At 44.5% G+C, this 22516-nt stretch overlaps 2 protein-coding genes across 4 annotated transcripts in view; one reads left to right on the plus strand and one right to left on the minus strand.

The window, feature by feature from the left end:
• cep170aa (centrosomal protein 170Aa) overlaps positions 1-17204 on the minus strand; it is a 71661-nt gene extending 54457 nt beyond the window's left edge. Inside the window, 2 exon segments of the mRNA XM_048269384.1 lie at positions 2061-2227; positions 17013-17204. Of these exon segments, the coding sequence (XP_048125341.1) occupies positions 2061-2165 (105 nt within the window). The 5' untranslated portion in view covers positions 2166-2227; positions 17013-17204.
• A 359-nt stretch (positions 17205-17563) lies between these two features.
• The window catches only part of sdccag8 (SHH signaling and ciliogenesis regulator sdccag8), an 80831-nt gene continuing 75878 nt past the window's right edge, over positions 17564-22516 (plus strand). For 2 of the 3 annotated variants that reach the window (XM_048270167.1, XM_048270170.1), the window contains exons 1-8: positions 17564-17764; positions 18057-18209; positions 18476-18558; positions 18783-18899; positions 19242-19355; positions 20557-20661; positions 21028-21092; positions 21384-21575. In XM_048270167.1, coding sequence (XP_048126124.1) covers positions 17701-17764; positions 18057-18209; positions 18476-18558; positions 18783-18899; positions 19242-19355; positions 20557-20661; positions 21028-21092; positions 21384-21575 — 893 coding nt within the window. In that variant the 5' untranslated portion in view covers positions 17564-17700. The remainder of the gene's footprint in view (positions 17765-18056; positions 18210-18475; positions 18559-18782; positions 18900-19241; positions 19356-20556; positions 20662-21027; positions 21093-21383; positions 21576-22516) is intronic. The other variant, XM_048270169.1, reaches the window with a different exon arrangement.

Genomic DNA, 22516 nt, shown 5'->3' on the forward strand with positions numbered 1-22516 from the left:
AAGGGTGGCCTTTATCACATAGGTCACAGAGTAAAAAAAACATCCCACATCTCACAACGTTTAAACTGATGAAAGAATAAAACAGAAGCAAACGTTCAAGCATTGTGGGAAACCACCTCCTCGGACCCTTGTGAGAAGTTCACTGTGTTTGTCTTTGCAGATTTGAACACACACACACCTCAGGCTTATGGCGGTTAATTTGGCCATGGATCTGATCCTGTTAATCCACTGTATCCTTGCAAGATCACTTCCAGAATATTCTACTGTGTGGGGATACGGCGCTATCCAGGAGTGCTCTTCAGGAGCTCAGTGCAAAGGATTACAGCTCTCTAGAGGTCAAAGGTCATGTTATGGGAAAAAGAGAGCGCTGCCCATGTTAGTGTAATCCAATTAACCTGGAGTGGAGCGCTGCAGCAACACACAAACATACAGGGAGCTCATCTAAGCTCCAATTAACCGCGCTGCCACAAGGCTTCTTCAAATAGGAATACGCTAAGAAAACAAAGAGGAATGCGCTAAGGAAACAGATAGGAATGTGCTTCCTTCTTCTTTTCTTTATTGATAAATAACGAAAATGCTGTTAAGACTTCATACCCTCGTGTTGTTCGGAAGGCACAGTTCATGCTGCTAACACCCTGCTCATACAATCTATTGTGTGTGTGCATTATTGCGTGTGTGTATTATTGCGTGTGTGCATTATTGTGTGTGTGCATTATTGCGTGTGTGCATTATTGTGTGTGTGCATTATTGCGTGTGTGTATTATTGCGTGTGTGCATTATTGCGTGTGTGTATTACTGCTTGCTCTACACCTGCTATGTTTTCCCTGTCTTACAGTAAACAAAAAGCAAACAAATCCGTAATGTGACAAAACAAATGTTCATCATGCACAGGAGTGATGTATTGAGGCCCAACCACACCTTTCCTGCTCTGAGCAGTATTTAGCACGCTAAGGTCTATAACGGTAAATGCCTTCATGCGGTGTGATATTTGCCATCGTCCTATGACTGGCCGACTGTGAAATACAGTATGTCTCTCTGCCCCCCCCCCTGTGAAGCCACAGCATCTACTTCATTTAGCACTGAGACTCCAAGCTATCAAAATATAACCCGTGAGGTATGTGCCCCACTTTCTATTAATAGAGTCCCTGTGACTTCCCTCCAGTCTGCCAGGGCTGCATGAGACTAGCGACGCTGGGCTACGCTAACAGGTTCTCCTCAATACCACTGCTACAACCTCTCCTTCGCCTAAGCAACGTGTGTGGACTTAATGATTACACCTTTAAACATTTCTCATGCTATGTCTAGACAAAATTATACTTCATGAAATTCATGGAATTGTGTGCACATGTGTGTGTGTGTGTGTGTGTGTGTGTGTGTGTGTGCGCATGTGCATGTTTGTGCATGTGAGTTATGTGTATGTGTGTGTCCGTGTCTGTCTGTCTGGGCACCTGTGTGTGTGTGTGTGTGTGCATCTGTGTGTGTGTGTGCACCTCTCACACATCTGTAAGAGTAAAAGAGGACTCCATGCTCCAGCACTAGCCCCTGTGCATCAGGCCAGTGGGCTGATGAGGTAACAGACTGCAGAGTGTAAGGGACCATGTGCTGCAATGGAGTCAAGCCAATCAGTGTGTGTGTGTGTGTGTGTGTGTGTGTTCAGCCAGCCACCCTCTCGGCCCCTCCTGCCCTTCAGGGGGAATACTATGGTGACCACAGATGGGCTATGATGAGATCACATGACTCTGATGCTCATTATGGTAACGAGCCTGAGGGGGAATGAAACTGATCCCCAACACCACACCACAGCACAGCACAGAACACACACACACACACACACACACACACACACACAGACGCATGCACGCACGCAGGCACACACACACACACATTTCTTCTCCTCCTCTCTCATGTAGGATGGAATGTGTGGAATGTGGCTCAGTCAGAGATACCGCATGTCAAACAGGATGAAGTATACCAGGGTGTAGAAAGGAAATCTGTCCTAGATATAGTGTGTGTGTGTGTGTGTGTGTGTGTGTGTGTGTGTGTGTGTGTCCTGCACTTACCTGCAGCATGAGCTCACAGTCGTCCCGGCCGACGAAGATCATCTCTCGTGGGAGGCGGTGCCGCGTGCCCCCGCTGCTCACCAGGAACCAGGAGGTGAGACTCATGACTGCTCCGCTACACAAGGGTCACCTCACACACACACACACACGCGGGCCGCTACGTCATCCTGGGAGACGGAGGGAGAGAGAGAGAGAGGGAGAGAGAGAGAGAGAGGAAGACAAAAAGAATGAGTGGATGGGGAAAGAGATTGAGAAAGAATGACAGAGGAAGAAAAACAGAACATCTGTTAAATGATTGAATATGTGTGTACATGTGTGTGACTGTGGCATTGTGTATGTGTGTGTGTGTGTGTGAGTGTGTGTGTGTGTGTGTGTGTGTGTGTGTGTGTGTGTGTGTGTGTGTGTGTGTGTGTGTGTGTGTGTGACTGGCATTGTGTATGTGTGTGTGTGTGTGTGTGTGAGTAAGACATGAGGCAGCAGACAGCTAACGGTTGTTGTACTCGCCTGGGACTCTTCACTGCCTCCTCCCTCATTCATCCCTCCCCCCCTCTGTGTCTCCCTCCCTCCATCTCTCTCTCCCTCCCTCCTTCCCTCCCTCCTTCCCTTCCTCTCTCTCTCTCTCTCTCTCCTCCCATCCTCCCTCTTCCAACTCCCCTGATCATTGCCAGATGCTGGAGAGGAAGTGATGTAGGCACCTTGGCAGAGCTCGCTGCTGTGAGCTGTTTTTTTTTTTTTTTAGTTTCCCTCCTTTTCATTTTCCTCCTCCTCTCATTTTGAGCTACTAAACAAATAAATAAATAAATAAATAAACAAATAAATAAACAGATAAATACACAAATAATTAAGCAAGTGTGTGAGCAAGTGAGTGACTGGATAAAAGAGGTCACATTCAACTGCTCCAGCTGTTGCTCAGATGTTGGCCAGTGGAACTGAGCAAGGCCAACATTCCTGACCTCTACAACCCAAAACACGCTCTTTCCCACTCTCTCTCTCTCTCTCTCATTCCCTCTCTCACTTCTCTATCCCACTCTCTCTCTCTCTTTCCTAATGCTCTTCCCCACTCTCTCTCTCTCTCTTTCTTTCCTAATGCTCTTCCCCACTCTCTCATTCCCTCTCTCCCTCTCTCTTCCAGATGACCCACTAACACTTCTCCAGGCTCTAGCAGGCTACTGCAGTGATTCACACGATCACTCCTCCTCTGGTTCAGCTAGTGTTTGTAAACCGGCACATTCCAAGGTCTCGTTAGAGAGCATTTATCAACATCCCAGCAGGGATGCACTACATGGATTTCTCCATGCAAAAGCCGCTGCAGACTGAGTCCAGAGTGAAATAAAAAGAGCAATGTTGCACAACACGCTCCCAAACAACAGAGTCGTTAGGCGCTCAGCACAGCAGAGTTCTGCAGAACCAGCAGATTGCCCAACCGAAACACACACACACACACACACATAGATCATGGTCATCATTTTTTTTTTTTAGTGCCAGAGACGAGCGCTTGCCAGAGAGGATTTCCAACGGACAGGAACTGGAGGGGGGTGGGGGAGTGTGTGTATGGGGGAGTGTGGGGCTGTGCAAGACTGTTTTCATTCAAAACCAACCTATAAAACAGGCCGCTTCTCGGCACATGCAGACGATATGAAACATTGACTACCTAACCAGAGTGATCACGGGGCAGATGCTGTGCGCCATGACGGGTAGAACAGTGAGCGCCATGACGACTAGAACAGCTGCCTGTAGTACTTAGTTATCGACTGGTCTTCATCCATGTGCAGCAAAAACCCAGCTGATGATGCAATGCCATTCAAGGCAAGGGAACAACAAGAGAGCATGTAGTGAAAACACATTGCACCCCATCACAGTGGCACACACACACACACACACACACACACACACACACACACACACACACACACACACACACACACACACACACACACCATGACTGTTCAGTTTGCCTGCACTGGTGTCGGGTTCCACTCTTGAGAAGAACTGCATTAGTTCAGATATGTGGCAGATAAGGGAAGAAATGATCAATACCGGGAGGTCATAGACGAGGTGAACCTCGGAAGAAAGAAGAGGAGGATGAGAAAGAGGAGAGCAGGATGAGAAAAAAGAGAGCGAAAAGGGGAGGGGGGTAAAGAGAGAATACAGAAGAGGAGAAGAAAAGCAGCAACGACAGCAGCAGAAAAGAGGGAAAAGGAACGTTTTGATTTGAAAAGCTGAGCGAGGCTTTCAGTTTCTACGATTCCTCCATCTGACTTTTGTGCCTGGAAACACACATAAATCATTAACATACGGCTAGCACCGAGACAACATCTGGCTGAAGAGAGGGCTGCACGTGTGAGTCTCAGAGGTGTGTGTGTGTGTGTCAGAGGTGTGTGTGTGTCTCAGAAGTGTGCTTGTTCGAGCTGAAGCATCCCCTGAGATGGGAAACCTGGCTTCAGACAGTACAAATCCTACCATGTACCGGCATTGCTTCTACCTGTGAACATAAAATAGGTGATTTCACTAGTTAGCTCATCTACCTAGCTGAAATGTTGAGCTAATAAGAATGAATGTTTTTTTATGAATGGTTGGAACAAATATATGGTACTGTAGGACTTTTACTTTCTGAAGCTGAGTTTCCCATTAATGAGGGTCCCCTGTTTAAAGCTGCAGTTGGCAAGATTTTTTTGATCATATTCACTGAAACCGACACTATGCTCCGACAGAACAACATAAATCAGACAGTTTTAGAAAAACAATGCACTTCTACCTTCACCTAGAGCCTGTTATTTGTTTTGCAAAAATCCATAGCTCCCGGTTCTTCTGGTCCAATCAGAGCAGGCCTGTGTGAGATCTGACTGTCAATCACAGTCTGGTGCAGTCTAGTGCTCACTGACGAGCACAAACTCGATGAGAGGGTGCTCGGTGGTAGTGGGGGAGGGGCATGAGAGTTGTAAGCATTCAAAATTTTGGCTAAGTCCCCTCAATCTGTCAGACTTGCCCACTGCAGCTTTAACTGCCCAGCCTCATCTGGGCCTCATCTGGGCCAGATCAGAGCCAGAGCCACTGCACTGTAAGATACAGTTTCTAGACGGGTCTAGAATGTGCCCTGCTGCACCCAAAACTTGTAAAATACTTACATTTTACAAGTGATATGGCAAGCATGTTACAGTGTGTTCTTCTAAAGAGGTCACTCATTGGACCACTACCTCTGTCTCCTCCTCTCTCTAGGCATTCACATTGACATTTACATCTTGATACATTTACATTTTGATATCTTTATCCAGCAACTTACAAGTGGAACAACGTTTAAGATACTAAGAGATGTATCCATACAGGGGTCACAGAGAAATGCATCTGAGCGAACTATTCAAATCAGAGTATGTCAACATTTGGTTAGCCTGGGTAACTTACTTACTTAAAGCTTTTATTGTCCCCTAAGGGCGATTTGGTTTGCAGCAAGACATCCATAGACAACATAGGACAAAAAGTACAACATGACAACATGAACACCCAATGGGTGAAGAAAACATACATGCAGATAAGCAGTGCAGTGTGTATACAGGTATGCTGATAAGCATCCCTGCATGACATATCCATGTAAATAATGATAATAATAATACATAGTATGTATCAAATAAATGAAACACTTTCTGCTCTCCATGGAGTACCTTCATACAGCAGGAAGTCATACCTCACACTGTGCACCAAAAACACCATGATGTCAGCCCAGAGCTCCAAAATCTGAGTTCAATAGAGAAATGGCACTGGGAACAAATGAAGGTCTATATCTATTGGTATTAACTAGGAATCTGAAGCGTGACTTAGAAGGTAGCAACTGAAACTCAGGGTGAAGAGGATGACCATTTGCTGATAAAATAGATTCTGCCTTTTTTTTTTTTGACAAATCTACTGTACAGGTCTGATAGGCTGCTTTGCTTGGCACCTATGATTTTGCCACTGACCTTCACTATTTTGGCGAGTGAGGCTTTATCCTTTACATTCAGATTTCCATACCAGCATATTATAGAAAAAAAATTAAACAGATTCAATGTATGATTTATAAAATATTCTCATAATGGTTTTATCCACATTGAATTTTGCCATTTTACGGAGGCAGAAGAGTCGCTGTTGGCCTTTCTTGCAGATATTCTCTATGTTAAGATTAAAATTTAGCCTGTCATCGATCATGCTTCCCAGGTATTTATATGAGCCCACTACCTCTACAGAAGGATTTTTATGATTAGGATAATTGAAGTAATTAAATTGCAACACATTTACATCAGACAGCCGTAGGAAAACAGCATTGAGATAGTTGAGTTTAAAAAGTGGTTCTGTATTCTGTAACAAAAATATTGACAAATTTAGATAATCTGAATAAACAAACCTTAAAAGAGTGCAGCATTTTACATAATAGAACATAAAGATTTTTAAGCGACAGAAAAATGTCATCCGAGTAGTGTATAAGTAATGTAAGAGTTGTGTGTTAGTAATTCTCCTGAGAGTATTCAGACTAAACTATTTCTTTATTTTCCTGCTTTTTAATGGCTTTCTGACATACCAGAATATACAGAATCCCATTTTACACTTATCATCCACCCAGACAGTGCTGTCCTTCCATTCCACCTCAAAACCTCCAGCACCTCTGCCACAAGTTCATATGGCGTCTGCATAACACGTCTACACACACACACACACACACACACACACACACACACACATACACACACAAAGATGCCTGACCACAATCTCAGCCCACATACCAGAGAGAAATAAAAAAGACATTGGACAGTGTGAGGACAGAAGGCTGGAATGGCACCATCCTTGAGGCGCAATTAAGTCTGGGGAGAAGTGTGTGTGTGGAGGGGGTGTTCTGGGACAGTGGTAGAAATAAAGTATTATTTCCAGCTACTTGCTATGTACTGCAATAAATATGTTAATATAATACACTCATACGGCCACAGAACATCTGATCCTGGGCGCTGTGCCACTCCAACATTATTTTCTTAGCGGGGCGCTAGCTGACCTGGCCGGGGATCTGGTTTTAGGGGGATAAGGATTAAGGATGAGGAGGATAAGGTTCGACTTAACTTTTTTAGCTTTGACTGAGAAAGTCACCGAACGACGGCAAGAGAATGGGATAATTAGATGTTGATGACTAAATACATCCTGAAACAAAACAGAGAGGGAAAGGAAGGAGGGCACACGGCACAATATGGAGCTGAGAACATAACGCAGAAGAATGGTGGTGGAGTGTTAAGTGAAGACAAACAAAAGGAAAAGAAAGAAGAATCTGTTTAGCTCCAAGCTCCTATACTGCACCTACACACACACACACACACACACACACACACACACACATCAGCCCCAGCATAGTCAGGCGCTGAGAATCAGCCCAGTGTGGCACAACAAAGTCAAACTCATAAGGCATTAGGCATCTCTCTCTCTCACACAAACATGCAAACCCAAAAACCCAAACACATACTCACACACACATGAAAGTGCTCCCCAGCTGAAAGGGGTGTGGCATACGGCTCTAGCTTCCTTTGGGCACACATGCTGCTAACCTATTCCAGAGGAGCAGCCACACAGTCCTCCTTCATTAAAATGAGTCACCACCCACTAGACCTGCAGTGGGCACTGCCACTTCCTGCATGTGTGAGTGTGTGGCTCTATATGTGTGTGTGTGTGTGTGTGCGTGTGTGTACATTTATGTGTGTGTGTGAAAGTTGAGTGCGTAATTATGTTTCATGACAGCGTAAGTGTGTGTGTGCATGTGTTGGTGCTTCTGTACGGGTATGTGGGTGAAGGGTGAGTGTCCCAAAGCAGTAGAGTAATGAACACGTTATGTTGTTGTGTTGCCCTAGAGCTCTGCTGTGTGTATTTATGTGTGTGTGTGTGTGTGTGTTCCACAGCAGTAGAGTAATGAACGTGTTGTGTTGTTGTCCGTGAGACTCCACATCAGTATGAAGTGGAGGCCAAAATTTGAAGAATCCGACCATGAAAAGACTAACATGGCAAAATGGGATTTCACCCATCAGTCCTCCCCCCCCCCCACTCCTTCCCCCCCCCCCCCCCCTCTCTGCGCTCACTCTTGGACAGCACTGGACAAACTGGGATTGTTCCGAGTTGACTAGGCATGCTTTGTAAGCCAGAGGAAGTAGGCCCTCACACTTCCTGCCCCCCCGTCCTCCTCGCTCATCTTTTGAAAGCGCTGTCCTGCGGAGGCGCAAAGCTGGACTGCCCCCCCCACTGACTGGCTGACTGCTCTTCTGTGGAGATGGACAATGTGCTACGGTTTCTACAGTTACAACGGCCTCAATGGACCCTGACTGAGGCAGTTAGTGTATCAGGAGTTGCTGTTGCTGACTCATACCCTGGCAGTGAACTACAGAGAGAACGAGGTTTTGTTGGCTCAGGATAGCAGAGCATTCCTCCGCTGTGTATGAATGCGTGTGTGTGTGTGCGTGTGTGTGTGTGTGTGTGTGTGTGTGCGTATGTGTGTGTGTTTGTAAATCCAGGCGAGACAAAAAGTGTGTGTGTTTGTATGTGTGAGTGAAAATGTGTGTGAAATGACCAGCAGCCAATGTAGACCAACAAAACTCTGAGGCTAAGCTAGGCTACTTGTCCAAAACTGGTGCCAAGTGTCAAAACTGCAGTTTTGGAGTTCATATGCAGGACAACTGCTGTTTTTCCCCCATAACATGCAGTATTTTGGACATGAAAAGCATAGTACTTCAGACAAACGGCACTACTGCCGTTTCTAGTTTAATAACTGCAGTTATGGAAGGTCCTGTATTGCACACACAGTGCGCTAGGCTAATTTCCTGTATTGTACACACACTGCGCTAGGCTGTATTGCACACACAGTGCGCTAGGCTAAGGTCCTGTATTGCACACACAGTGCACTAGGCTAAGGTCCCGTATTGTACACACAGTGCGCTAGGCTAAGGTCCTGTTTTGCACACACAGTGCGCTAGGCTAAGGTCCTGTATTGCGCTAGGCTAAGGTCCTGTATTGTGCTAGGCTAAGGTCCTGTATTGTACACACAGTGCGCTAGGCTAAGGTCCTGTATTGCACAGACAGTGTGCTAGGCTAAGGTCCTGTTTTGCACACACAGTGCGCTAGGCTAAGGTCCTGTTTTGCACACACAGTGCGCTAAGCTAAGGTCCTGTATTGCACACACAGTGCGCTAGGCTAAGGTCCTGTTTTACACACACAGTGCGCTAGGCTAAGGTCCTGTATTGCACACAGAGTGGCTGCTGTCCATTCCTGCTGACACACTTACTTACTTACTCTCCCTTGGCCTCCTAGCTTCAGCAGCTGTGTGTGAAATCTACACACATGCTCATCCAGTTAGAAACGAGAAGCAATTGGAGCAAACGGGGAACTGAATAGTGTTTGACCTTTGTATCCATTACAGAGTCAACCCTTTGACATTTCCTCTGTTTGAAAGCATTGCGGACTTCTCTAGTGAGTGAGGACATTGCGGCTCCTCTAGCGAGTGAGGACATTGCGGCTCCTCTGAGTGAGGACATTGCGGCTCCTCTAGTGAGTGAGGACAGAGTGAGGACATTGCAGACTCCTCTAGTGAGTGAGGACATTGCACTCCTCTAGTTAGTGAGGACATTGCGGCTCCTCTAGTGAGTGAGGACAGAGTGAGGACATTGCAGACTCTTCTAGTGAGTGAGGACATTGCACTCCTCTAGTTAGTGAGGACATTGCGGCTCCTCTAGTGAGTGACGACATTGCAGACCTCTAGTGAGTAAGGACATTGCAGACTCCTCTAGTGAGTGAGGACATTGCGGCTCCTCTAGCGAGTGAGGACATTGCAGACTCCTCTAGTGAGTGAGGACAGAGTGAGGACATTGCGGCTCCTCTAGTGAGTGAGGACAAAGTGAGGACATTGCGGCTCCTCTAGTGAGTGAGGACATTGCGGCTCCTCTAGTGAGTGAGGACATTGCAGACTCCTCCCTGCAGTGGTGCAGCTGGACAGATGATGCAACTGCTGTGCAAGTGTCCGTCCCAGAGCAGTGCTAACTCAGCCGGGACAAGCGCTCCCTCCCATCTCACTCTTCCACACACACACACACACACACACACATACTATACATACTCAGGCAGACTTGATCAGATAAAGACATGCAATATCCTTCAATCTTGCCTCTCGCTATAACGGTGCAACCGTGCCCCTCACGTCTCTCTCTCTTTCTCGCAAGACACACACACACACACACAGTGAGCTGTCTTACAGGCTCTCCTGTAATGCTCTGAGATGTCTGAAAGTTTGGTTACCTTGGCCTAGCATCTCTGCTATGATGCTCCGCGATGGTTGGAGGCTACTTGGCTACTTACGCCACAGCTCATCTGCTTTAATCCAGGATGGCATTGTGTGTGGACTCAGATTGTACTCTTCCCATTTGTCATCTTCTCACCAGCCACAAACGTGTGCATTGAATTCGGCTGTAGCCCACATTTGAAGATGGCGCTGGACTCAGCTTCGGTCTACTGTTCTACACTGAGCCGACGCAGCCTCCTGGGGCCTCCTGCTGTCTACAGGAGTGAACGTCCTTTGGCTGTCTCCAAGGTCGCAGCGTAGGAATGCAGAGAGAAATTTAGGCTGCCAAAGACCTTTATTTAATCATTCTTATTTAATGTATCTCACAGTTCATGAACTGGAGAGGCGTGACACACGCCTGTGCAGTGCTGTGGCCGAAATAAAACTCTAAAATGATAAATAAATAAAATCTCTTCATACAAGTAGGAATTCTCGATTATTTTAGTTACAACAGCAACAACAACTTATATTTGTATAGCGCTTTATAAGACACCGAATGTGCTTTACGGTGAAAGGGGAACCTCACCACCACCAATGTTCAGTATTACCATCTCTATGACTCTCAAAGGAGAATCATTCCTCAGACATATCAAGGACAGACAAGTCATGGTGACTGACATCCCACCCCACAATAACTCATTTCAGGGATGCATATCAATGGGGAAAAAAAAACATTTACGGGATATTTTATATAATTTGCAGGCATCAGAGAGCCACTAATATGGGAGACACTGCATGAGTGACTCAGAAATGACTTCTGACCTCAATGAGTATTTACTATGTGTAAGTAAGTCTGCGTCTGTCTGCAGCAGACATCTCTATTCACTACCATTAAAAGCCATTATCAACCCACCTAATGAATCTGCAGTTCCAAATAGATCTGGGGGAGGGGTGCCATCTCAGGCTGCCAAAGAATTCACCATCATTCCCAAGCTCAAAGCTTCTGATTTGTGAAATAGTAAGGGGGGGGGGGGGGGCTGATTAGGTGACCTAGGTAACAAAGGAAATCATCTCCAACCTTTTTAAAAATGCGTGGAGATTTAAATCTTGGTGGGAGATTTTGGAAGATAGAGAAAAGCGCTAAGCCAGAGGGGAAGAGAGGAGCTAGAGAGAGAGAGAGAGAGAGAGAGAGAGAGAGAGAGAGAGAGAGAGAGCTGAATATGTCTCAGAGATACTACAGCTCCTGTCTTTGTCTGAGCAGGCAGACAATTGACTTTGACGTCTGCACCAAGATGGCCTAGTTTCTCTTTTTTCCCTTGTGCAGCCTGTAGTATAAAAGCTCAGAGCTTTATTTTGCATATGCAACCCAAACACAAACACACCTCATCACACTCCTAGAGAGTATTTCTTTTTTAAGTGTCAACACACCAAACAATAATGCGCAGACGCCAGTTCAGACTGAGGAAAAAAAAAAATGGCATGCATTTTAAAGCGACACTCTAAAGATAACCTCCCTGAAAACTGTGATGTCACCCTGAGAGGCTTTTAAAATAATCCCTCCTATGAAGGTTTTGCACTGAGATATTTTTGTACTATTTCACAATTCAGAAGAACCCCTGAGGGAAGGCAGCCGTTGCAACAGAGAGAACAATGGCTGTCACTGCCAGTCGCAGGGAGACTTCCTCCATCTCCTGAATTTCAGCCCTGCTGTTGGCTGACCGACAGACCTGCTTCTGAAAAGGCCCAGAAAACATCCAATCGCCAAAAAGAGAGCTAACTAAACACAGTGGCCTAGAAACCAACCATACACTTAATGCAGAAAACTATACTTCCGTGAACATACTTTGCTGAATATAATCACATCCGTCTTGGCATCCTTTGTTTGTTGTCCTTAACTTTTCCATTGCTTGAAATATGCTCCGGCTATCAGGATGACAAAAGGCTTCATGCACCGTTAAACCACGCCATCATCAGCTTCCCATATGGTGCAGTCTGAATCAGCCAATGTCTCACCAATCACTGCATATCTATTACTAATTAGCTACACTTTAATAGAGTCTGGGGCATTTCCTGTGAGATTTGTCTCCAAAAAAATATAAAGATGGCAGAAACATGAATCGATTTGTACCGATGCAAATCTAAAGGTATTTTCTCGCTGCATTGTTCCCTACTGTGCAATAATTAAGCACATGAATCTCCTCATGTGGCCAGAAAACACTCAGGGGCCCATCTTTTTTCATACACATTATATTTATCATGGGCATTACCAAAATAAATCATATTAAATCAAACTAATCAAAACGGAGATATCAGACAAGATACTATTGTAATAATGAATTATGTTGAATCATGAATCATGTCATATAATGGTAATTTAACCTTTGCTGTTGTTGTTTAGCAACTAAGTAACTGTACAAAAGTAGTGTATAAGTCAATTAGCCCTAAATTTAAATAGCAACTCAGTCTATATTGGACCATCCAAGAATCTAGTTTTTGCATTTTTCACTGTCAAAAGAGTGTCCAAACTTTTGTTATAAACACATAATATGTAGTTTATAATAGTTATAATTTATATATAACTCTTAAATGCCAGAGTGTGCAATTAACATAAATAGGAGGAGCTGGGACATAAATGAAGTGCTGTTTTTGGTTTTCTGATTGTGAATCCAAACGTGTGCTTTGCTGAGGTCTGGCCACCCCTGCTGATAGCAGTCTGGGTGAATAGGAGTGGAGTGGCAACATAAGCAAATCTGTGGGAGCAGCAAAAAAAGACCATATGGCGCAACACCCACAGAACACAGAACAAGACAGCCTGCTCATCAAAATCTATATAAGAACACATGGTGCCTAAAACAAACCCCCTCAACTAATCCATCCTTTAATGCAGGGGCTTACATTAATGTATAGATTCCATCTCCAGTGTGGTGATAGAATAGCATGTTTATCGACCCGCATGGATCACATGTGACCTAATATGTAAATGAGCACTGACCACGTGTCAACATGCATGCACGCTCGGTGGGAAGGGGGCTCGTTACTGAATACTATACTAAGTAAGTTGTTTTAGCGCCTCTGAAGTCTGCATGGTGGTGTGACATGTTCTCTTGGAAGGAGTCCCTATTGGGCAGCCATGTGGCAATGGCCCTGAGGAACACCCGCGCCGGCGGGCGCATCATGGGCGCCACACTAACCTACATTGTGCTTTTTGCCAAAACATGTCCTCCGAAGGCTGCTCCCTCCACCCACACATTTCTGCCAAACGCATCAACACATATAAGTCCATTAGTGAAGCTCTCTACATACCCAGACGAATGGTCTAACCCTTGTTATTTTATGACCTTTCTAGCTTGCATATCTTTGTCTGCTTTTTTTACCCCCCATCCCTCAACATCATTTCATACTGTCTTGTGGGACTATACTAAGTCCATTAACCATTTTATTCTTTTTCCCTCCCCCAGACGTATTCCATTTGCATGTATATATCATTTCAGTGTATACATTGTAATAGCTTCTATACTCTCTGCTTATCACTATAGCTTCTATCTATACTCTCTACTGGTTCGGACCTTTAGCATGGACCAAAGCTTTCTCGGTCACTTCCTACTTCTACAGTATCCCACTTACTAATGCAGCAAGCATGTGTGACCCCTCAGCTAGATTAGCAGCATGTGTGTCCTACTGTGCGGGGGTAGGAGTGGGCAGCTATTCGCTCTGTCCCGAGCGTGACCTCACACTACTGTGTCTGCACGCAGGAAGTAGACATCTGGATCGATCCGGACACCAACCAGTTCAGCTGGTTGCTTCATTCAGGATCAGATCACACCCCCTATACAGCTATTCACCCCCCCCCCCCTACATCGTAAATGGATAATTACAAAGCTATAGTTAACACTGATGTTAAAATAGACCTATACTATTCACATTTACAGCATGATTGATAAAGAATGCTACATAAGCTTAAAACCCTTTTTTAATTTTCATTAATAATGAGCACTTTTTCCAAATGCTTCACACAATATATGGCCTATAACCATAGAATCAGTCAACTGAAACCGTTCAGAGGATCCCTGTACATGTAATGAGTCTGAATGTATGTCACATGCCTGCAGACTGATGTAATCCGGCTCCTGTAAACAACCGTATCACACAGGCCCTGACACCAGGAAGCACTCCGGAGGGACGACCCTGAGAGGCGGACCATCACAGGAAGTGATGCCGTGGTCTGATTAATTATTTATCATCAGGATCACCAAAGCCTGAAGACAAAAAAAAATGCACTCCCTTCCTCCACACTCTCTCTTTCTTCACACTGTCTGGTTCTTTCTCCTTTTTCTATCACTTTCTATCACAATCAGGCTCCCTAAACCTTAACTTCTGCTTTTTAATCTTCCTTCTGTGGTTGTTTGCTCATAGCCAATCTCTCTGGTGCTTTTACTTACATGCCTATTTCACTCCTGGACTTACAGTTGTTTAATGGCATGGAGAAATTGTGAATGATGACAATGATATTTCATGTTATGAACAGTAGACTACTCAACCAATGAAGAAACACGACACCCTCTGTGTTCACAAAAGCAATGGTGATATGCCATGAACCACCCCTTTGAAGTTAATGGTCTTTGTAGAATAAAAATAAATGTTGTTGCTGGAAAAAAATAACAAAAGCATCCAGTGGCAGTGCTAAAAATTCACTCAAATAAAACATACATGGAAAACGGCGGGGGGAAATATCGTTACACCCAATACGACTGTGTGTGTGTGACATTTGTAGACTCGCCCTATGATGTGGTTTCATAACCCTCTCTGACTCTACAAAACAGGGACTATGTGATCCCTCCCTGGGCTAGACAAATGAGACACTCGAGGCAGGAGAAAATTATCTGAAAAACAACTTCATACTTTCTCAGCTGGATCACATATCATAGGCTACTCTTTTTTTAACAGGCTACAAAGTAATTTTGCAGGGCAAAATGAAAGCTCATGTTGTTGGCTTGTTGTAGTGTGGGCCATTGTTCTTCAGAACAATATGCCTTATAGAGAACTTAGCTTCCTGTTGGCATGGAAAGGCCTATGGTAAGACTCCTGTCCTGTGTCAACAAATAATGTGACAGAACTAAACCGGTTATTTTCTCACCTCTGAAGAAGGCCTAATGACTACTCTCATTAAAGAGCGAAAAAAAGATCAATGCTACACATAGTGGACAAGTGAATCTGTCCAGAAACCCCAAAAGCAGATTTCCAAAAAATGCAGTTGTGGTCAAAGACTGCGGCTGGGAGGAGGGAGAGCTCTGTCTACGATTAACAGTGGCATGCGGCCCAGAAGTCGAGTTGCTTGGAGGAGGAGACTGCGCTCCTAGAGAAAGAGCCCTTTAGGCTATTCCATCCCGCTACTTTGTTCAATCTAAACAACGGTCAAACGCCCTGTAGACAGAAATGGGAGTTTGAGCATGACATACAGTCGTTCAAAATTATATTTGGAGTGCCAAGAACCAAAATGACATGTCGTCGTAGACATGCCCGCAGTCACTGCCATTCTCTTGATTCCCGTACAATCTATCATTGTAAAGTGGCAACAAAACTTGAACAAATGACCGACGATGTTCCAATTAGCCTATCCAGCAGTTAGGCGGCAAGGAGATCACTGCTGCAATCCTAGAAGCAGACGTATCATTTGGCATAAGGTGAAGAGGGAGTGCAGTCTATTCTCTGACCTTACCCACTCCACTCGCCCTGATTTTTCTGCATTTGCGATTTCAGATCAAAATATCTTTATAGATATTTATCAGGCTTTGCAGATCCTAACCATAGCCTAAGCAACACACTTTCCAGTCGCTATCCGCCCCAAATTTTGAAGCAGTTGGAAAATGATCAATGATAGCATGCTAGCCCCCTACTCCATCAAAACAAAGCACCCTTGCTCTACCCCGACCATGCGATCAATTGTGGTCCATTTCCATCAGCTTGTCTTTCGAAGGACCATTTTGACCGATTAACCTACTTCCATGTGTTTCCACAGGATGCGCAGGCTATACGTGCATTTTTATGATCCTCGTGATTCGATGGAGCCTTTGTCAAGGATGGGGTTTTGGACTCTGAAAGAAGCCGGCTTCTGAGCACAGTGAAGAAAGACTCAGCAAATCAAATGCATGTCTGTTCATCTAGTTTAAAATATAAAACACTTTTCATTACCTGGTGTAAATTATCGTTAGTTGCCTATAAGTCTGCCATTTCATTACAAAGCGGCAAACTGATTCATTCGAGGCTGGCTAATTGTTTTAGGATTTGCTATGTTACAATGCAATAATTGAGGCTACAGTGTAGGCGAGCTGTCATGAATAGCGATTGCTTCTGCAGACGACTGACAATACACACTTTTGTTACCTTGTAGCAAAGCACCATGTTGTTGACATGGCAGGATGTATGCTACATTTCTGAGACATGGAATCCTTTCTCTAAGTAGAATTGCATGCACAAACGAAATGTGTTCAAATGTCCATAAATAAACTGACCAGACAAGCATGACATACTTTTTGCTTGTGAAGTGATATAAAAGATTTTGAAAAACATGTCACTGCCACAACGGATGAGTCGAGTTGCCACTTTGTGTGTAGCTAACCTCCCTGATGTGGATGTTCCAAATTCAAGAAGCACTATAAATGTTTCATCAAAACATTTTTTATTGTACTCACCCCTCTTTTCCAAAGAAATATCCTTGCTTTTGCTCGGCTGTAAGCTATATCCAACGTGTCCACAATGCCCAACCCAGTCCTACTGTTACTGAGCGTCGGTCTGGTAATTGTCTCAGTTGCCCAGCAATAACGTTATTCCTAGCGAATAGCGGTGACTGCGAGCAAGCTAGATTGAGGCAACTAGGACATCCCTACCGCCTGCGTCTGCACTTCCAACACGGCCATATGGGCGTGTATTCGCGTTGTGATTGGCATGCAACGTCGGCTAAAAAATAAGCCTACATTCAGTCGAATAATTTAAAGAAATATTATCAGCCTACCAAATAAAAACTATAAGTCATTTTTTCGAATTTTACATCTACGTGTTTTTGAAAGTATTTTCTCAAAATATTTCCACATTTGAAAGCCTACCTCGCGTTCATTGCAGTTGATTCAGATCTGTGACTTGTAGTTCCTTATCCCCCCTCTTGAGCTGATGATGCCCGACAAAGAGACACTCCGAGAACTTCAAATCCCACAAATCCATGTTACGTTTACGGAAGTGCATGTGTAGTTACGTTGCAACCGTTGAGCAGCGTCTGAGTGGCAAAGCAAAGCAGACTCTGCTCAGCACTGAAGTATTTCACCTTGAGATAAAGGCATTAACACAAACGGGTATATAGACTACTTTCCATAACGTTAGTCTACTATGAAGCCATCTCCCGATTCAGACGAAGATGAGGAGTTGGGAGCGTATCAGAGGAAACTGCGAGGTGATGACAGGCTGGCTATCGATAGCACACTCAAAACAGTTTGATTGCCATCTGCTTGGTAACTGCAAACTGGTGAAACTTCATACCCTGCGCATTAATAATGTATACACGAAACATGCTTGCAGACAGTACGCACGTTAATTAGCAAAAGTCGCTATAATCACTTCTAATTATGGATGAATGATAAACGATACAAGATACAAACACGAAACAAAGATAACACGATTTCGCAGTTAGTCTACTTTTGTGCCAGTCACTGATTGTAAAAACTCCAAATTGCTTGACTTCACAGAAAAAGCTAACCGCAGCATCCAGCAACTCAGCACTGTATTGGACCGAAGTTCCGAGTCGGAGGAAGTGGTGGTAGTGGACAGACAGGCAAACTCAGATGCAGACCACAGTGTTGACGATTCATCGCATCAACAACTCCAAGAGAGCGAAGCAGGTAGCCTACAGGCAAACAAACGTAGACCTACCGCAACTACTACAGTGAATTGCTGCTACAGGAGATAACATTGAATATTACATCTAGGCCTATCTATCTAGCTGTCTGGCTGGCTGTCTGTCTGTCTATACATCTATATGTTTATCTATATCTATTGCTTTGTCTTTGGTACGATTTCTCCTACTTAGGCCTAGTTCTATATTGCTCCGTAGTCCTTGAGAAACAAGAATTTATTCAAGGCTCAACCCTCTGCTCTTTGGTTGCAGTATCTCAGTTGCGGTCACTTCTGCAAAAACAGCCAAGAGAAGCAGTCAATATCACGCCATCGAAAAGAAAATCAACGCCCAAGGTACTGGGACATCTTTTCTCAATCCTTTAATTGATGTGTCAGAGGTCGGAGTTCAGTTGGTCCTCCTAAGTCCATTATATAGATGACAATTGATTAGGGAATTGTAATCCCTCTGCTAAGGCCTTGGCGAGTAACTAATAAACATACATTTGAGTTGTGTGCCTATGCTCAGTCTTCGTCGACAATAACTGACTGTCTTTCTTTAACTTTTGCCCACTGTTCAGCAGAAGTCTCCTGAGGAGTTGAAAGGCAGCTTGCCTGCCATGCAGGATCTAGTGCCCATCATTCACAAGCAGTCTGATTACATTCGGCAGCTGGAGGCTGAGGTCAACTTCTGTAAGGTGTGTTTGATGGCTGATTGGGGTTGGCTGTTGAGAGATGGCCAGTCATAAAGTCCTCCCGAGAGGGATGTCTGGTTTCTTTGCTACTGTGGGTGCTGTGTAAAACATACCCGTACAGAGATTTCATTACACAGTGTATTAAATTAAGTGGATTCAGTTGTGGACCATTCTGACTTATGCATAGACATATTTACACACCATAGTTGATCTGAATCGTTTAATTATCACAAAGCAAGTCAGCCTGGGTGCCTATTTCTATGTCTTCATTGCTTCCTCTCTCTCTCTCTCTCTTTCTTTCTCTCTGTGTGCATCGTCTGTGTGTGTTTGTGTGTGTGTTTGCAGGAGGAGCTTGTGGGCATGAAACAGAGGGTGCGGGTGGTGATTGTTGAGAATGAGAGGCTACACGAGGAACTCAAATGCAAAGTAGTTGCAGAGACGCTGATGGACCACAGCACAGTGAGTAGCCTACTGAGGGACCACACCATCTCAGATAGCACACTGAGTAGCCTACTAAGGGACCACTCCATCTCAGATAGCACACTGTGTAGCCTACTAAGGGACCACTCCATCTCAGATAGCACACTGAGTAGCCTACTAAGGGACCAAAGCACAGTGAGTAGCCTACTAAGGGACCAAAGCACAGTGAGTAGCCTACTAAGGGACCAAAGCACAGTAACTAGTCTACTAAGGGACCATAGCACAGTGAGTAACTAGCCTACTGAGGGACCATAGCACACTGAGTAGCCTATTGAGGGACCATAGCACAGTGAGTAACTAGCCTACTGAGGGACCATAGCACAGTGAGTAACTAGCCTACTGAGGGACCATAGCACAGTGAGTAACTAGCCTACTGAGGGACCATAGCACAGTGAGTAACTAGCCTATTGATGGACCATAGTATCACTAGCCTACTGAGGGACCATAGCACAGTGAATAACTAGCCTGCTGATGGACCATAGTATCACTAGCCTACTGAGGGACCATAGCACAGTGAGTAACTAGCCTATTGATGGACCATAGTATCACTAGCCTACTGAGGGACCATAGCACAGTGAGTAACTAGCCTGCTGATGGACCATAGCACAGTGAGTAACTAGACTACTAAGGGACCATAGCACAGTGAGTAACTAGCCTACTGAGACAGTGCCCGTGGAATCATGTCCACATGTGCCACTGTAAAGTCCTGATTTTCCCAGCTTGCCTGCTGGCCAAGTCAATGCTCTGTTTTGCTTGCCCGGTCATGAGATTTGGTTGCCATTTTTTCAAAATTGTCTGCTTATCCTACAATATAATATTTAATATTTATATTTATAATAATATAAAATAACTCCCAATGTATACATATATGCACAATATACCATATTTTACAATATAATATTTATATTTATAATAATATAAAATAACTTACAATGTATGCATATATGCACAATATACCGTATGCTTGACCTGGGTGTCTAAAAATACACAGTAGAACACAAACTTTTTAATTGTATTGTATTGTATTTTAATCTAGACTGATTTACTGTTGTCTTTGTGTTTGTTGTCAATTTGAGGTCGTTTGCCTTTGTTTTTTGGGTCGCCATGGTCAGCTGAATTGTAGCAACATTCATATTTACTTAATTGATAGCAGCATGATTGTGCTGGTGTCTTGCTGCAGATGAATCCCGTGGCCCAGTTGAGTAGTCCAGAACGGGCCATGAAGCCCAAACCCACCCCCAGAACCCCCCACCCGGCAGAGGACAACAAGTGGAGGAGAGAGCTGGTATGGGCCATCACATGCACATGGAACATGCTGTGGAGATGAGGATTTAAACATACATTTAAACACCTAACATTCTCTCTCTCTCTGTGTGTGTGTGTGTGTGTTTTGTGTGTGTGTGTGTGTGTGTGTTTTGTGTCTGTGTGTGTGTGTGTGTGTGTGTGTGTGTGTGTGTGTGTGTGTGTTTTGTGTGTGTGTGTGTGTGTGTCTGTGTGTGTGTGTGTGTGTGTGTGTGTGTGTGTGTGTGTGTGTCTGTGTTTTGTGTCTGTGTTTTGTGTCTGTGTGTGTGTTTTGAGTGTGTGTGTTTTGTGTGTGTGTGTGTGTGTGTGTGTGTGTGTGTGTGTGTGTGTGTGTGTGTGTGTGCATTAGGACCAGCTTAAGACTCTCTATCAGGCTCAGTTGCAGACCCTGGAGGCACAGGTGATGGCTCTGAAGTAAGTGTGACCTGTTTGACCTTGGGCTTTAAAGCAGGGATCTTCTGGATTCTTGTGTGCAGCACACTAACCACAAGATTAAACGGCCAGGTTTAAATTCGGGTGTTTGGAAGGGTGAAGGTACACACACACACACACACACAGAGTAAGGATTATTAATGTCCTCATTTTATTAGTGTCCTGTGTACACATAATCACACAGACGTCTGCTCATTTCCTATTCTGTACACACAATCTCACAGCCCTAAGATTATGCCAGGTGCAGATAACCTTTGACCTCTGTGTCACCAGGAAGGACTTGGCGACAGCCCAGAGGGAGAGTGAGGAGGTCAAAGGTCGCCTGCGCCACCGCGAGGCCATGATGGCGGCGTCGGCAGGTCAGCCCCAGGTGGGGGGGCTGTGTTTGCGTTGTGTCCAACATGAGGCGGTTCTGGCAGAGACACACACCAACGTACACACGCAGGCCATTGAGAGGATCACCAAGTGAGAATCAATCGCCGACATTTCATATTGTTCATATGAGCAAATTCTGATTATTGTAGCCTTTCTTTTGTGTGCGTGTTGTGGGTATGTGTGTCATGTGCCTTTTTAAATACATGTTTAGAATGTTTTATGTATGCCGATCATGGTAGTTTCCTGCTCGGAAATATATCATTTTGAAGTTTATTAAGTATACAGTGGGTTCAGTTCAGTGGGTACACAGTGGGTATACTTAGTAAACCACTATGATAGAACTAATAATGTGAGTAAAAGGCATCTAGGAGAGTAATCTACATGTATAGTCAATTTATCATGAGTCTTAGATGATGATGGACAAATGTAGCCTTTAAGCCTTTAAAGGTGATCTAAGCAATGCTGGGTAACGTCACCTCTGTTGACTTTCAAACAAAACAGAGAGCTAGCTCGCTACTTCCTCCCCCTCCCTCCTGCGCTGCTCTCGTGCAATTTCAACTCTCCTAAACGCGCATCTCGTCTGTGATTTGCTGGAACAGTTTGTTATGTTTTCATGGGCTAGGTTTGCCCAGGTTGTTTTTGTTGCCGTTTTTGGAGCCTGGGCTGTCCACAGAGATTGCGTTTTTTAGAGTGTATTCAGGACACAGACAGCTAGCGGTTGGTTACGTGATGTTTGCAGTAAATGACATAAAATGTTTTAGCCTAAAAAACTCATGCCATCATTTAGAGCACCTTTAAAGGAGAACTCCGACGATAGCTTGAGTTGTTGCAGTCAGCAGCTAAAGCAGCCAGGCAGCTCCTGCACTAAACTCAGATAGATAGATAGATAGATAGATACTTTATTGATCCCCAAGGGGAAATTCAAACTCTGGAGGCATGTCTCCTATCCCCCATGTTCATGCCACCAGAGTGTAGCACTGTAGCTGCCTGGGTACCTTAGCTGTTGGCTGCATTAACTCGAGCAACGTAAA

This window comes from Alosa alosa, chromosome 18 (genome assembly GCF_017589495.1).
Source record: "Alosa alosa isolate M-15738 ecotype Scorff River chromosome 18, AALO_Geno_1.1, whole genome shotgun sequence".
Classification (NCBI taxonomy): Eukaryota; Metazoa; Chordata; class Actinopteri; order Clupeiformes; family Clupeidae; genus Alosa; species Alosa alosa.